The sequence below is a fragment of the Mesocricetus auratus genome, unplaced genomic scaffold, assembly GCF_017639785.1.
Source record: "Mesocricetus auratus isolate SY011 unplaced genomic scaffold, BCM_Maur_2.0 Super-Scaffold_100003, whole genome shotgun sequence".
NCBI classification, from domain to species: domain Eukaryota; kingdom Metazoa; phylum Chordata; class Mammalia; order Rodentia; family Cricetidae; genus Mesocricetus; species Mesocricetus auratus.
The window spans coordinates 119,359,044-119,373,701 of NW_024429188.1; the positions used below are offsets into that span (position 1 = coordinate 119,359,044).

At 40.3% G+C, this 14,658-nt stretch overlaps 1 protein-coding gene across 6 annotated transcripts in view; it reads right to left on the reverse strand.

Moving 5' to 3' along the window:
* The window catches only part of Gab3 (GRB2 associated binding protein 3), a 107,439-nt gene that overhangs the window by 49,674 nt on the left and 43,107 nt on the right, over positions 1-14,658 (reverse strand). For all 6 annotated transcript variants that reach the window (XM_040744806.1, XM_021223791.2, XM_040744807.1 and 3 more), the window contains exon 2: positions 7,886-8,189. In XM_040744806.1, coding sequence (XP_040600740.1) covers positions 7,886-8,189 — 304 coding nt within the window. The remainder of the gene's footprint in view (positions 1-7,885; positions 8,190-14,658) is intronic.

Sequence of the window (14,658 nt, forward strand, 5' to 3'; positions counted from 1 at the left end):
CCAATCATTGAAAGGGGACTAGATCATGTAGATTCCCATTTAAGAATAGATTAATCAACTAGGTGGCAGTGGCTCACGCCTTTAATCCCAGCACTTGGGAGGCAGAGGCAGGCGGATCTCTGTGAGTTCAAGGCCAGCCTGGTCTATAAGAGCTAGTTCCAGGACAGGCTTCAAAACTACACAGGGAAACCCTGTCTCGAAAACAAAACAAAAAAAGATAGTGGCAAGAATGGATTAATCTACTAAAGGATTGATAATTTGATAGCATTACTTGGAAGTTGTGGAAACTTTTGGAGGTAGGGCCTCCTTAGACCAAAGATGTCACTAGGGAGGCATATTTGATGGAGGCTACATTCCATTCTGCCCCCACTTCCTTCCTGTCTATAACAAGACAAGAAACCTCTGCTAAAATCTTCTATTGCTATAATGCTCTACTTTATCTCAGGCCCAAAGCAATAGAGCCAGTTAACCACGGTTTGAAACTTCTGAAATCATGAGTAAAACATGAAGATTTCTACTTTCAATTTGCTTCACCCATGTATTTGCCAAAGCAACAAAAATATGACTAATCCAGCAAACTGGCACTAGGGATGGGGCTATTGCTGTAATTATTCCTGAATATATGGTTCAGATGCCTCTGAAAATGTTTTATGGGAGGAATTTGAAAATTATGAGACCTGAGCTAGAGAAGATCTGGAATTCTATAAGCAGAACTTCATGATGACTCTAGTGGGAACTTAGAAAATAAGAATGTTGTAAGAGTCGAGACAGAAAAGATTGTACTCAGGGGGTGTCACAAGTCTGGGGATAGAATTAGAGGTAATTCATGTTGCATAGGGGAAAAGAACATTACTGCATTCTGTCATGCCCTAAGACTTTGTGGAAGGCAGAACACGAAGGACAACACAACTTTTGTTCTGTTCTTCAAAGGTTTCTAGCTGATTTTAGTCAGGTTTACAGTGAAAATCATGTAACAAAAAGTAAAAATAAGAACTGAATGTTTTATGTCATTTTAATTTTAATTTTAATTTTATTTTAGTATAGTGTTTTGTCTACATGTATGTCGTGAATCACATGTGTTCAGGACTCAAAAAGGACAGAAGAGGATGTCAAATCCCCTCTGTAACCATAGTTACAGTTTGTTCTACGTAGGTGCTGGGAATCAATCCAGGTTCTGTATAAGAGCAGCCAGTACTCTTAAGCTAAGCTCTCTCTCTAATATCAGAATGCAAAGACTTACAAATGCTTCAGTTTGGCCTGAAAAATACATGTAAAGTTGTAACTAAATAAGTCAAGATTTTTAAAAATATTAGCATCTTAAAAAGAGGGTATGCAGCTCAGTGATGAAGCACATGCCTACCACAACCACGGCCCTGGTCCCAATTCCAAAATTTGTGGCAATGACAACAACAACAATAAAGTTAAGCACTTTCATGAATTAAAATTTAAAAAACAATGTTAAACACTTTGCACCAGAAAAAATAGGAAAAATGTCTTGATTATACTTCAGATATCAATGTGACCCAACTATTACAGTTCTAAAAATGTTAAGGTATAAACTCATTTGAAAGACTTTCCTTGAGAAAAGAGTGCTGTCACAGCACCCTATTCACAGGATGCGTTACTCACACAAGGCCACCAAAGTTCAGTTGCCCAGGTATCTAGATATAGCTGCAGCCATGTTTCAAGAAGGACGAGACTACCTACCACCATGACTTTGTACTTGAATTTTTGAGCAATGCTAAATCCGTTGACACTTTGAAAAAATAATTTGTGTATTTTCATTTGCATACATGCTAGCTACAGCATGTTATGCAGAATTATGATCATGTTACTATCTTCATTTGGGGTGTAAGTATGGTTTAAAGAGATTTGATAGGGTATCAGATAGACAAAGGCGGGACTTGTGATGATTAATCTTACCAACTTTACAGGATTGAAAAATGACTAAAAGGTGATTCAGGCACAGCTCTGAGTATATGCATTTTCACAAATGGTTAAGGGGAGAGAAGCATGTACAGCATCCAATGAACTAGGGTCCTGGATGGAACAAAAAGAGAAGAAGCCTACAAGTATAGGCATTCATTCCCCTTGTTTCTGGCAACTGTGAGGTGAGCAACTGTGATGAACACATATTCTTGTGGCTATCATGTTCTGACTCACAACAGGCCCACAGAAATAGGTCTATAAACAAAGGAGTCAAGCAATCATAGACTGAAATCACTAGCCAAAATAAATCATCCCCCTTTGTTTTTGTCACTGCACTAAAAAGCCTAGCATATTATGCATGCATAAATACTTCTTTTATATTGTGTGTATATTCATGTTTATGTAGACTACCTAGTAGTGCATCTACATATGTGACTAGAACCTTTCTAACTCTGATGACGTAGCAGATACAAGGGCCCTGCCTTTACTTGAGTTTACATTTAGACCAGAGGAATCAAATAAGCAACGCATAAATACAGTGGTGTTAATAACTTGCATATAAGGAGAAAGAAAGGAACAATCTATGTTTTTTGGGGACACTAATATTCTCACCAAAACTTGAGAACAGGGCTCAAAAATTAATCAAGATCAAGAACTTATAAGAACTCTGGATCATAAAAAGTCAATGAAAAGGTTGCTTTTATTTTTTCTTGGAACCAAGTTTTCAATACAAGGTTCCTCAGTTAGAGTGACCCTGAGCTTCTTGGGAACATTTCCAGGTTATAGTTATATTCTGTTTACTTCAGGTGTCCTCTACTGTAAAGTAGAGATGACAACAGCACATCTGCCATAGAGCCAGTATGGGATAAGACAAATCCATAATGAAGAAACAATGTTGACTAGACTGTGGTTTCCATAGACAAAAGCAAATACTATACAGTTGTTCCCTCTTATTGTAATTTCCCTTTCTATGGTTTTATTTACCTGAAATCAACCTTGGTCTGAAAATATGAAATGGAAAATTTCAGAAATAAGGAAGTAGTATTTTTTAAAAAGAAATGTGTGTGTGCACGCGTACACTTGCGCGTGACTTATGCAAGTGTGTGTATGTGTATATGCAGTGACTGTGAAGGACAGAAGAGAGCTTTAGATCTCTTGGATTTGAAGTTACAGGAAGTTATGTGTTGCCTGATATGGGTGATGGGAACCAACCCCAGGTCTTCTGCCAGAACAGTATGCACTTTTCGCCATTGAAGCATCTCTCCAGTCCTGGAAGTTACAAATTTTAAATTGTGAGGCATTATGCATAGTATGATAATTTTTATGCCATGCACTGTGTGTTGCCTGAAATTTTAATCTTCTCTTTGCCCAGAATATATGCACAGTCTTCACTATTGTGCCCATCAGGCACTTAGTAGCACTCTTTTGTTATCAAGTTAGTTGTCATGGCACCACAGTGATTATTTTTTTCAAATACTTTTTATTTATTAATTTATTTTTTGTACTGGAAAAAAGCTTATTCTCTCTCTCTCTCTCTCTGTTTTTTGATACAGGGTTTCTCTGTGGCTTTGGAGGTTGTTCTGGAACTAGCTCTTGTAGACCAGGTTGGTCTTCACACAGTGATTATTTTAAATAACATTTTTCTTAATAATACCCTTAATATGTAAGAGTAATGACCCCAGTAATTGAATTATATAAGATAAAAGTCATAAACTGCTTCTGTTAGTACAAACAGGTGACATATTTTTACTTGATAAGAAAAAAATCGTACACTAAAGCTGCAAGATTGACATAGGAATGAGCCTTCTATTCATAAAGTTGTGAAGAAAAAGAAGAATGTGTTTATTTTGCTGCCCCACTTCAAACTGCAAAAGTTTCTTGTGCTATTCATAATGTATGATAAACACTTATGTAAGATGGAAAACCATGACCCAGGATAGCCAAAGCAACCCTGTTCAACAAGTCAACGTCCGGAGGCATCAAAATCCCTGACTTCAAGCTCTATTATAGAGCTATAGTCCTGAAAACAGCTTGGTATTGGCACAAAAATAGACAGGTAGACCAATGGAATTCAATTGAAAACCCTGACATTAACCCACACACGTATGAACATCTGATCTTTGACAAAGAAGCTAAAAATATACAATGGAAAAAAGAAAGCATCTTCAACAAATGGTTCTGGCATAACTGGAGGCTGGCATGCAGAAGAATGTGGATCGATCCATGTCTATCGCCATGCACAAAATTTAAGTCCACATGGATCAAAGACCTCAACATAAATCCAGCCACACTGAACCTCTTAGAAGAAAAAGTGGGTGGTACCCTTGAACGAATTGGTACAGGAGACAGCTTCCTGAACATAATACCAGTAGCACAGACAGTGAGATCAACAATTAATAAATGGGGCCTCCTGAAACTGAGAAGCTTCTGTAAGGCAAAGGACACAGTCAGCAAGACAAAAAGGCAGCCCATAGAATGGGAAAAATATTCACTAATCCCACATCTGACAGAGGGCTGATCTCCAAAATTTACAAAGAACTCAAGAAGCAAGTCTCCAAAACACCAAAGGATCCAATTAAAAAGTGGGCTGCAGAACTAAATAGAGAATTTTCAATAGAGGAGTCTAAAATGGCTGAGAGGCACTTGAGAAAGTGCTCAACATCCTTAGCCATCTGGGAAATGTAAATCAAAACAAGTCTGAGATACCATCTCACTCCTGTCAGAATGACTAAAATCAAAAACACCAACAATTTATGCTGGAGAGGATGTGGTAAAAGGGGAACACTCCTCCATTGCTGGTGGGAGTGCCAACTTGTTCAGCCACTTTGGAAATAAGTATGGAGATTCCTCAGAAAAATGGGAATAAACCTACCACAAGACCCAGCAACTCCACTCTTAGGCATATATCCAAAAGATGCCCATTCATACAACAAGGATGTCTATTCCACTATGTTCATAGCAGCATTATTTGTAATAGCCAGAACTTGGAAGCAACCTAGATGCCCCTCAACCGAAGAGTGGATAGAGAAAATGTGGTACATTTACACAATGGAGTACTATTCAGCAGAAAAAAATGGAATCCTGAGATTTGCAGGCAAATGGATGGCACTAGAAGAAACCATCCTGAGTGAGGTAACCCAGTCACAAAAAGAGAAACATGGCATGTACTCTCTCATATATGGATTTTAGACATAGATCTGGGGAGGGCCAGCCTACAATCCCATGACCAGAGTGTCTGGGAAACAGAACCTTCATTCAGTGGCTGATGGAAGAAGAGGCAGACTCTCACGGTTAAACACTGAGCTGAACTCAAGAAAGCCAGTAACAGAGAGGGAGGACTGATGACCAAAGGGAATACGATTGGGCTGGTTTAACCCCCAGAAACAGCTGACCTGACAAGGGTTAGCTCTTGAATCCCAGGCTGATGCCTGGGAATCCAGCATGGGACTGATCAAGACCCCCTGAATGTGGGTGTCAGTGAGGAGGCCTAGGTAACCTACTGAGCCTTGGGCAGTAGATCAGTATTTATCCAGGGTATACAAATGGACTTTGGGCGCCCATCCAACAATGAGAGATACACTCTCACCCTGGACTCTTGGGGGAGGGGCTAGGTCCTGGTCTGGATGAAATGACAGACTATGGACACCCCCAAGGAGGGCCTCACCCTCCCTGGAGAAATGAGGGGATATTGGGGGGGTTGGTAGGAGGGCACGGGAGGAGGGGAGGGAAACGGAGAGGGACCTAGAACTGACTTGTGAAGTAACCATGTTTCTAATTTAAATTTAAATTTAAATTTAAAAACAAATCATAAAAAATAAAAAAGATGGAAAAGCATTAAATTTTGTGTATACACAGAGAAAATGATGTACCATTGGTTTGGTACTATCTGAGGCTTCAGGCTTCTACTAGAGATTTTAAAATCTAAGGCAGGAGAATTCATCCTGGTGGTGAAGGGGAAGGGGAAGCTGGTGGCTGACCAACCCTGCAACCACCCAGGCCCAGAACCAGAATTATGAGTTGGCTCACCCCAACATCCACACCATCTATGATCTGCTGGAGCATGTGAAGGGGCAGATCCTGCAGGCGCAAAGTTACAGGATCTCCACAACACAGGACAGCAACAGGGTATCCAAAAGGAGCCCTAGTGAGGGCCCAGTATTGAAAGTGTAGCAGAAACCAGAGGCCTGATCCAGACCAATGACTCTTTGCAATGAACACTCGCAAAACTTGCAAGTAAAGATATATGAATAAAAGGGTTTACTTTGCAACTCCATGTGTCACACTACAGCTTTCATGACAAGATATTTCCTTTTCTTCTTTTTTCTTTTAAATTGTATTTTAATTTATGGGGAGCTGCAAGGACAGGGGCAGATACGGAGGGGCCGGAAATGAATGGGATCAAGATGCATGATGTGAAAGACACAAAGAATAAACAAAAAGAAAGTTTAAAAAAGTTTGGCTGAAGGTAGAAAATAGGGTAGTGGACAGACAGCAGCAAGCATCACTGGAAGTTTGGTCAGAGAGGCTTTGCTGGGTTTGCTTGATGTCAGGTGCTAGGCATGATGGATATACTGCTACTTTGCAAGCTCTATCTGTTGTACCAAAGATAAAGTACTTGATGTCACTTCATTTCCTTTTATTTGAGTGCTTTCAAAGCTCAGCAATGGTACTAAATAGTATCACTTAATAAGCTTTGCTGGCTCATGAAAAGAAAAGGAAGCACCCATGCAAGCTTGCCTTAGAGATGCAACACTGACTCCCCATTGCCACCTGGTGTTCTAATATGGATATGTCCATAGTAGATGGTAAAAATAGTTAAGGAGTTATTTAAATCTTGAAGTATATGTAAAGATTAGGGATACGATTTTCTTTTCTAAACAAAGAGGCTAAAAGACATCAGATTCAAAATTCCCTATTCTAAGTGTCAGAATATGATGAAATAATACTAGGGAGCTGTGATGCCTAATCTTAGTTGTCAACTTGACTACATCTAGAATCAACTAAAGCCCAGCGGCTGGCCAAGCCTCTGAAGGATTTTCTTGATCATTTGAGATGAGATGGCACACCCTAAATCTTGGCCACACCTTCTGGTAGCAGTCCACATAAAAGTACAAGGAAAAAGAAAGGTTTTGCTTTTTACCTGCTTGTTCTCACTGTGGCTGGCAAGTTCATTCATCCTGCTACCGAAGCATTTCTTTGTGGGTATTAGAACCCACTTTTCAAGGATTCCAATGTGCACTGAGGACCAACTGTGACATACATCCTCATGGATTAAACAACTATCTGACTTTTGGCCTTTCCATCAGGAGACAGCCAGTGCTGGACTAGCCAGACCACACTTGTAAGCCACTCTGATAAACACACACACAAACACACACAAACACACACACACACACACACACACACACACACACATACACACCTATACTTCTATTACTTAATAGAAACTTGACCAATACAGACTCAAAAATAAAATCTACAAAAGAAAGTAAATTATATCCCTAGACTATAACCATCTTGTATATTACATGGAAATGGTAGTATGTGGAGACAGGGTAAAAGAAGAGGGAGCGAAGAAGATGGAGAAAGAGAGGGAGTAGAATTAGAAGGAGGAAGAAAAAGAGGAAGAAGAGGAAAAGGGGTTGAATTAACTGTTCCCAATGCCCAAAAGTGACCCAGAGCCAACTTCCAGGTTGTTTACCAGAAGAGAGGTTCAATTGTACATATATGGGTAGATTTTTGCCTTGCCACATTTGAACTTGAGTCCTACTACTAAGCAAAATACAGTGCTTTCTGGTGTTATACTGAATTTAGTGGGATTAGCTCTGGTTATATACATTAAATTGCCAAAATACTGTCACAGAGGCAGGCACCACTTATTTGCAGTAGCTTTCCAGCACTAGCAAAACATCTTGGACAATCCCTTGGCTCACAAGTGTTCCAGCCTTGCTCTTACCTGTACCATCTTCCAAGTGACTGAGATTGCATACTTGACTGATGCTGTGTACCCACACCTGCATTTCTTCTTCAGTCTTTGCTACCAGGTAGAATGTACGGGAAGTAGTCTTGACAATGAACACAAAATTGTTCTGAAATTCCTTCCTGACGAAGCCAGGACCTGCATGTTTCCACACAGTGCATTCGCTGAGGTCTATTACACGGATAGGCTTGCTGGAGTGCTTGTTTCGGTAGTACTCTAAGACATCAGGATTGCCACTCATGCGACCCCGCCGGAGGACAAACCAGCGCTTGCGCCAAGCCTACAGAGGAAATTTAATATGAAGTTATTAGACCAATTGTTTTCAAGCTCTGTCAAGAACCTTATAGCAGGGATAAGCACAGCAAGAAAGAAGAAAAACTGCCATTCTAAAGTAACAGTTTATTTTTTAGAGAGAGCAGGTCTCCTAGAGGCCACAATAGATTCAAACTCGCCGGGCGTTGGTGGCGCACACCTTTAATCCCAGCACTCGGGAGGCAGAGACAGGCGGATCACTGTGAGTTCGAGACCAGCCTGGTCTACCGAGAGAGTTCCGGGACAGGCTCCAAAACAATACAGAGAAACCCTGTCTCGAAAAACAAACAAAAAAAAAAGATTCAAACTCACTGTGTAGGCAAATATGAACTCAAATTCTTCTCTAAGGGGCTGGGAGCTGGACTGGTTGCTAAGTGGTTAATAGCATTTGCAGCTCTTATAGAGAGGCTGGGTTCAGTTCCCAGCATCCACATGGCTGCTCACAACCACCTGTAACTCATTTCAGGGGACCTGATGTCCTCTTCTGAATTTGTGGTGCAGACATACATGCAGTCAAAACATTCACACACATTAAATAAAATAAGTAAATTAGTGTGTGTGTGTGTGTGTGTGTTAGACAGTTTTGTATCAACTTAACACAAGCTAGCTATCTGAGAGGAGAGAACCTTAATTAAGAAAATGCCTCCATAAGGTCAGGCTTGCAAGGCATTTTCTTTCTTTCTTTTTTTTTTTTTTTGGTTTTTCAAGACAGGGTTTCTCTGTGTAGCCATGACTGTCCAGGAACTTGTTTTGTAGACCAAGAGACTCTGACCTCGAACTCAGAGATTCCCCTGCCTCTGCCTCCTGAGTGTTGGGATTAAATATGATAAGGCATTTTATTATTTAGTGGTTGATGTGATAGAGCCCATCCCATTGAACTCAGGACCCCTGGAAGAACAGCCAGTGCTCTTAACCGCTGAGCCATCTCCCAAGCCCGAGCCCATCCCATTGTGGGTGCTGCCATCCCTGGGCTGGTGGTCCTGAGTTTTAAAGTAAAGCAGGCTGAAAAAGCCATGGGGAGCAAGCCAGTAATCAGCTCCCCTCCAAGCCCTCTGCATCAGCTCCGGCTTCCAGGTTCCTGTCGTTTGAGTTCCTGTCCTGACTTCCTTCAATGACAAATAGTGATACGGAAGTGTAAGCCAAATAAATCATTTCCTCTCCAACTTGCTTTTTGTTCATGATGTTTCATTGCAGCAATAGAAAACCTAACTAAGACTATATATTTCTGATTTTCTATGCCTCTATTTCTCAAGTGGTAGTATTATAGTTCATAACCATACCAAACTTTCTTTTTTATTAATTTATTTTTTACATTCCAATCCCAGTTCCCCCTCCCTCCTTTCCTCCCACTCCCTCCACTCCCCCCTTCTCCCATCTGCTCCACAAAGAGGGTTAAGGCCTCTCCTAGGAAGTCTAGTAAGTATGTCCCATCATCTCTTTGAGGCAGGACCAAGGTACCTCTCTACCTGTCTAGGCTGCACATAGTATCTCTCCATATAGAATGGGCTCCACTAAGTCAGTTTGTGCATTAGCATTAGATCTTGGACCCGCTGTCAGTGGCCTCATATTTTGTCCCAGTCACACCATTGTCACCTATATTAAGAGAGTCTGGTTCAGTCTTATGCAGGTTCCCCATTTGTCAGACCTGAGTCAGTGATCTCTCAGTAGCTCGGGTCATCTGATTCTATGGGTTTCCCCATCATGGTCTTGACTCCTTTGTTCATATTATCTCTCCTCCCTCACTTTGACTGTACTCCAGGAGCTTGGCCCACTGTTTAGTTGTGAATTTCTGTATCTGCTTCCATCTGTTTCCGGAAGAGGGTTCTAGCTTCTCTGGGGTTATGGATTATAGGCTGGGTATCTTTTGCTTTATGTCTGCATACCAAGGTTTCTAATGGTATATTTGGTATGAAAGGAAAAATATACCATCTTCAAGTCTGATTTACCGCATAGTTTTAAGGACAGGTAAGTATTGGGGAATCTAACGATGCAATTTATTGCCACAGTTTTGAGAAGCAAGTGGGGAACTCAGGAATCATTTTTATTTTAGGTATCCCTTAATCATCTCATGCAACTGAACCAGCCCACATGCATAGCATAGACTTACTTTCTGCTGCAGTGATTGGAGGCATTACCCCAAATGGGAATGAGTACAGAAAAGGGTAACAGTGTGACAACAAATGCAAGTGGTAAGATTTATAGCTCTGTGGTTTTCTCTTCTATGTGATAGCACGTGTGACAGCTGGATATGTGGTTCTGCCTGAAGGCATGGTGACCAATAGAATAGGAAGCCTTCTGTATCTATAGCTTTTTTAAAAATCTGTTTTTGTTTGTTTGTTTTCATGTGTCTGGGTGTTTCGACTAAACACCATGAGAGGGTTTTGGATCCCATGGGACTATAGCTATAGATGGTTGTGAGCCACCACGTGGTTTCTGGGAATTAAACTCAGAATCTCTGGAAGAGCAGCCAGTGCTCTTAACCCTGAAAAGTTTCTCCAGCCTCCATATCTCTAGTTTTGTTTTTTTATTTTTTATTTAAACTAGAAATAAGTTTGCTTCACATGTCAATCCCAGCTCCCACTCTCCTCCCTCCTCCCCACACCCCAGCCCTCCACCCAATCCCCATTCCGTTCCCCAGGCAGGGTGGGGCCCTCCATGGGGGAATCTCTAGAGTCTGTCATTTTGTCCACGGCAGTGCCTATGCCCTCTGCCAAGAGTCCAGGCTGAGAGAGCATCCCTCATTGTGGGATGAGCACCCAAAGTCCATTTGTATGCTAGGGATAAATACTGATCTACTACCCAAGGCTCCATAGATTGCCTAGGCCTCCTCACTGATACCCACATTCAGAGGGTCTGGATCAGTCCCATATCTCTAATTTTTAAGCCAAGAAACTAGGGAAAAAGAAGCAACATTTGGAGTACATTCAACTCTCTCTCTACCCAAATAATATGAGATTCAGGGAAGCAGGGAATCCAAAGATGTAAGCAAAGACAGTTGTCACAAAAGATCCATAAGTATACTTAAGAATCAAACACCCTGGCCATGATCCTGCTCACCCCATCACTCAGGAGGCAGAATCAGGCATATCTTTTTGAGTTTGAGGCCAGCCTGGTCTACAGAGTGAATTCTAGGACAGCCAGAGCTACACAGAGAAACCCTGTCTCAAAAAAAAAAACAAACAAACAAATAAAAACTTCTAGGCTCTGGAAAGGGACAGCAAGCAAGAGGACAGTCACTGAGTTGGGTTGGGGCAGGTAAGCCCTTCCCTAGCTCTGTCTTTACATGTATGTAAAGCTCTGAAAGGTGATTTGACCATCAGAAGATGGAGACAATATTATTGTGTTTTTAAGGAGAAATAACAGCATAAATGTATGCTTATGGGAATGACCTAGGAGGAAGATAAAAATTAATGACTCAAATGCCTGTTGCAAAACCATGGCACTGCTAGTGGTGTTAGTACATTTTAATCTTAGAACTTGGGAGGCAGAAGCTGGCGGGACTCCATGAGTTCAAGGCTATGTTACCCTACATAGTGAGTTCCAGTTCAGCTTGACTACAAATTGAAACCCAGTCTCAAAAAACAGTAACAAGAAAGCATTGCTGAAAACATGAAAACTAGATGGAAGTGGGTCATTAGCAAGGAGAGGAATTCACCTTACTCTGGGGTCTAGAACACAGAAGGTGGGAAACCAGCTTTGGGGTTAACAGGGACAAAGGACAGGATGGTATCATGCATGCCTGCTAAGGAAAGCTTCCATGGAAGATCTGGAGTACCCCAAACTTTCCAAAGGCCACTTTGGTGAGGAAATGTGAAGAGGAACTTTATTTTACTCCTTTTAAAAAATGGTTCCAAAAGAGGAAATCAAATTGAGCACAGAAGCAAGTTTCGTGTTAAGTGTTTTTAGCACAGAGGAGAGATGACACAGACAAGTTTATAATTCATTGATTCAAAAAGTACTAGTTCATCTACTAATATGCTAGATACTGTTCAGATACTGAAGAAGCCAAGTTGAGCAAATCACACATCATGCCACTCCCAGTCTTGTGGGAGGCAAAGGAAGTGGGCAGATGGATAATCATATAATTGTAATCAACGAGACAAGTGTTATAATAAAAGAAAACAAAAATGCTAAGGGAACACACAAAAGAAAGACCTCTGTCAAATCAAGGTCTGAGAAGCCGCCAAAGAGAAGTGACTGCACTATGACTAAAGCAATACAGAAGGAGGTGCATGCACAAAGACACAATGAAGGAAAAGGTGTGAAGTCATTCATAAGCAGTTAAGCAGGGCTGGAAGGAAAAAGAAGAGTTATATAAGTAACTTGAGGAAGATATAATGCAGTCTTAATGCTAAATTATACAAGATTACCAGCATGAGTTTCCCTAGGTTTTAAAATGTCTGCCTAAGAAGTATGATTGTACAAAAGCCAAAATAATATGTCCTAGGAACTGCTAAGTAAAACCAAAGTTCAATGCATAACGGAGAAGAAAAAGCTTCTGTACAGCAAAAGAAATGATAAAATGAAATGGCAACTGTGGAAAAAATTTACAAGCCACACTTCTGATTAGATTGGGGGGTTTTGTTTTTGTTGTCTTATTGGTTTTATTGTTGTTTTTGAGACATGGTTTCTCTGTATAGCCCTAGCTGTCCTGAAATTCACTCTGTAGACCCGGTTGGCCTCCCACTCAGAAACACATCTGTCTCTGCCTCCTGTGTGCTGGGACTTAAGGCATACACCACCACATCCAGATGATTAGATTTAACTTCTAAATTTTATAAAGAACTAGGACTAGAAAGATGACTCATGATTGAAGAGTGCATGCTGGTCTAACAAAAGACCCAAATTCTATTTCCAATACCCACATCTGTTACATCTTATAACCCCAGCTCCAGGAACTCTCCAGAAAGCCCTCTTCTGGCTTCCAAGGGCACCTGCACACAGGCACACAACACCCTACACAATATACATAATTAAAAATAAATAAATATTTTAAATGAATAAAATTTTAATGGAATATTTACGACTCAATAGAAGGACAACAAATAACCCCACTTAAGCTGTATGGGTGTGGTGACAGATGCTTTTAATTCTGGAAGACAGATTCGAGGATCTCTGTGATTTCAAGGCCAACCGGGTCTACTTAGTGAGTTCCAAGCCATTCACAGCTACATGGTGAGACTGTGTCTCAAGGAAAAAAAATAGGAAAGGATCTGAAAAGAACCCTCTAAAAAGAAGACATACAAATGCTAAGAGGTATTAAAAAGATGTTCAACATTAGAAATCATTAGGGAAACACAAATTAAAACAAAGGGACATCACTTAACCCTAGTTAGGTTATCTATCCTTAGAAAGAAAGAGCAATTGTTTGTGAGGGTGGAGAGAAAGGGGACACCCTTGTACACCCTTAGTGGGAAATGTAAATTAGTATGACCACTATAAAGTTAATACTATATGACCCAGAAATTCCTTTTCTGGATATATACCAAAAGAAGACAAAAATCAACGCCTTGTAAAGATATCTGCACTACCACATTCATTCCAGAATTATTTGCTTAACAGTGGGCAAATGGTTAAAGAAAATGTGGTGCATTATCTACACAATGGAATGCCATTCAGTCTTTAAGAAAAGGAAGGAGTGTAGCATTTATCAGGCATATTTGGAAAATATGACAGGTGAAATAAGCCAAACACAAAGAAAAATATTATATGACCCCACTTATAGGTGAAATGGTAGTTAATGGGGGTAAGGTATATAAGGAAACAAGGAGATGTAGGTAAGAGTATACAAAGTAGCAGACATTTAGGATTAAGAAATCTAGAGATCTAATGTTTAACTTATACAGGAGGATAATTTTAAAAATGTATTGGGTGTTATTGTATAATAAGTAAATTTTAGCTGCTCTTATCACAAAGACAATAACTGTGAGATATATGGTAATATACCTCAGTGTGATAGTCATTTCAGTATTGTAAGTTATAAAGCTAAAATATACATAATAAAATTTATTTTTAAAAGACAACATGATAGAGAGATGATCTGTGAATTGCATGAGATTGAAAAGATGTACCATAGTCTTAAGTGTGCACAGATGTTCGTTTTTTTCTGAGACAAGGTTTTGTTGTATAGCCTAGGCGTGTCCGGAGGTCACTATGTAACCCAGTCTGGCCTTTAACTCATGATACACTCTCTGTGGAAGAGGGACTGACACTTGAATATGTGTTTACCTGTTACCTTCTATAGGTAAATTGTTTTTCCTACACAAATTATTGTGTTCCCTCTTCCTAAATAGGGTGAATGTCACCCAATTGGGAAATAGGATCTTTACCACATTAAAATAAGGCCATTATTGTGGGCTATAATTACATATGATTATAGCCCATCACATATCAATGCCCTTAAAAGAAGATACTAGGGCACAGATCTGTACACAAGA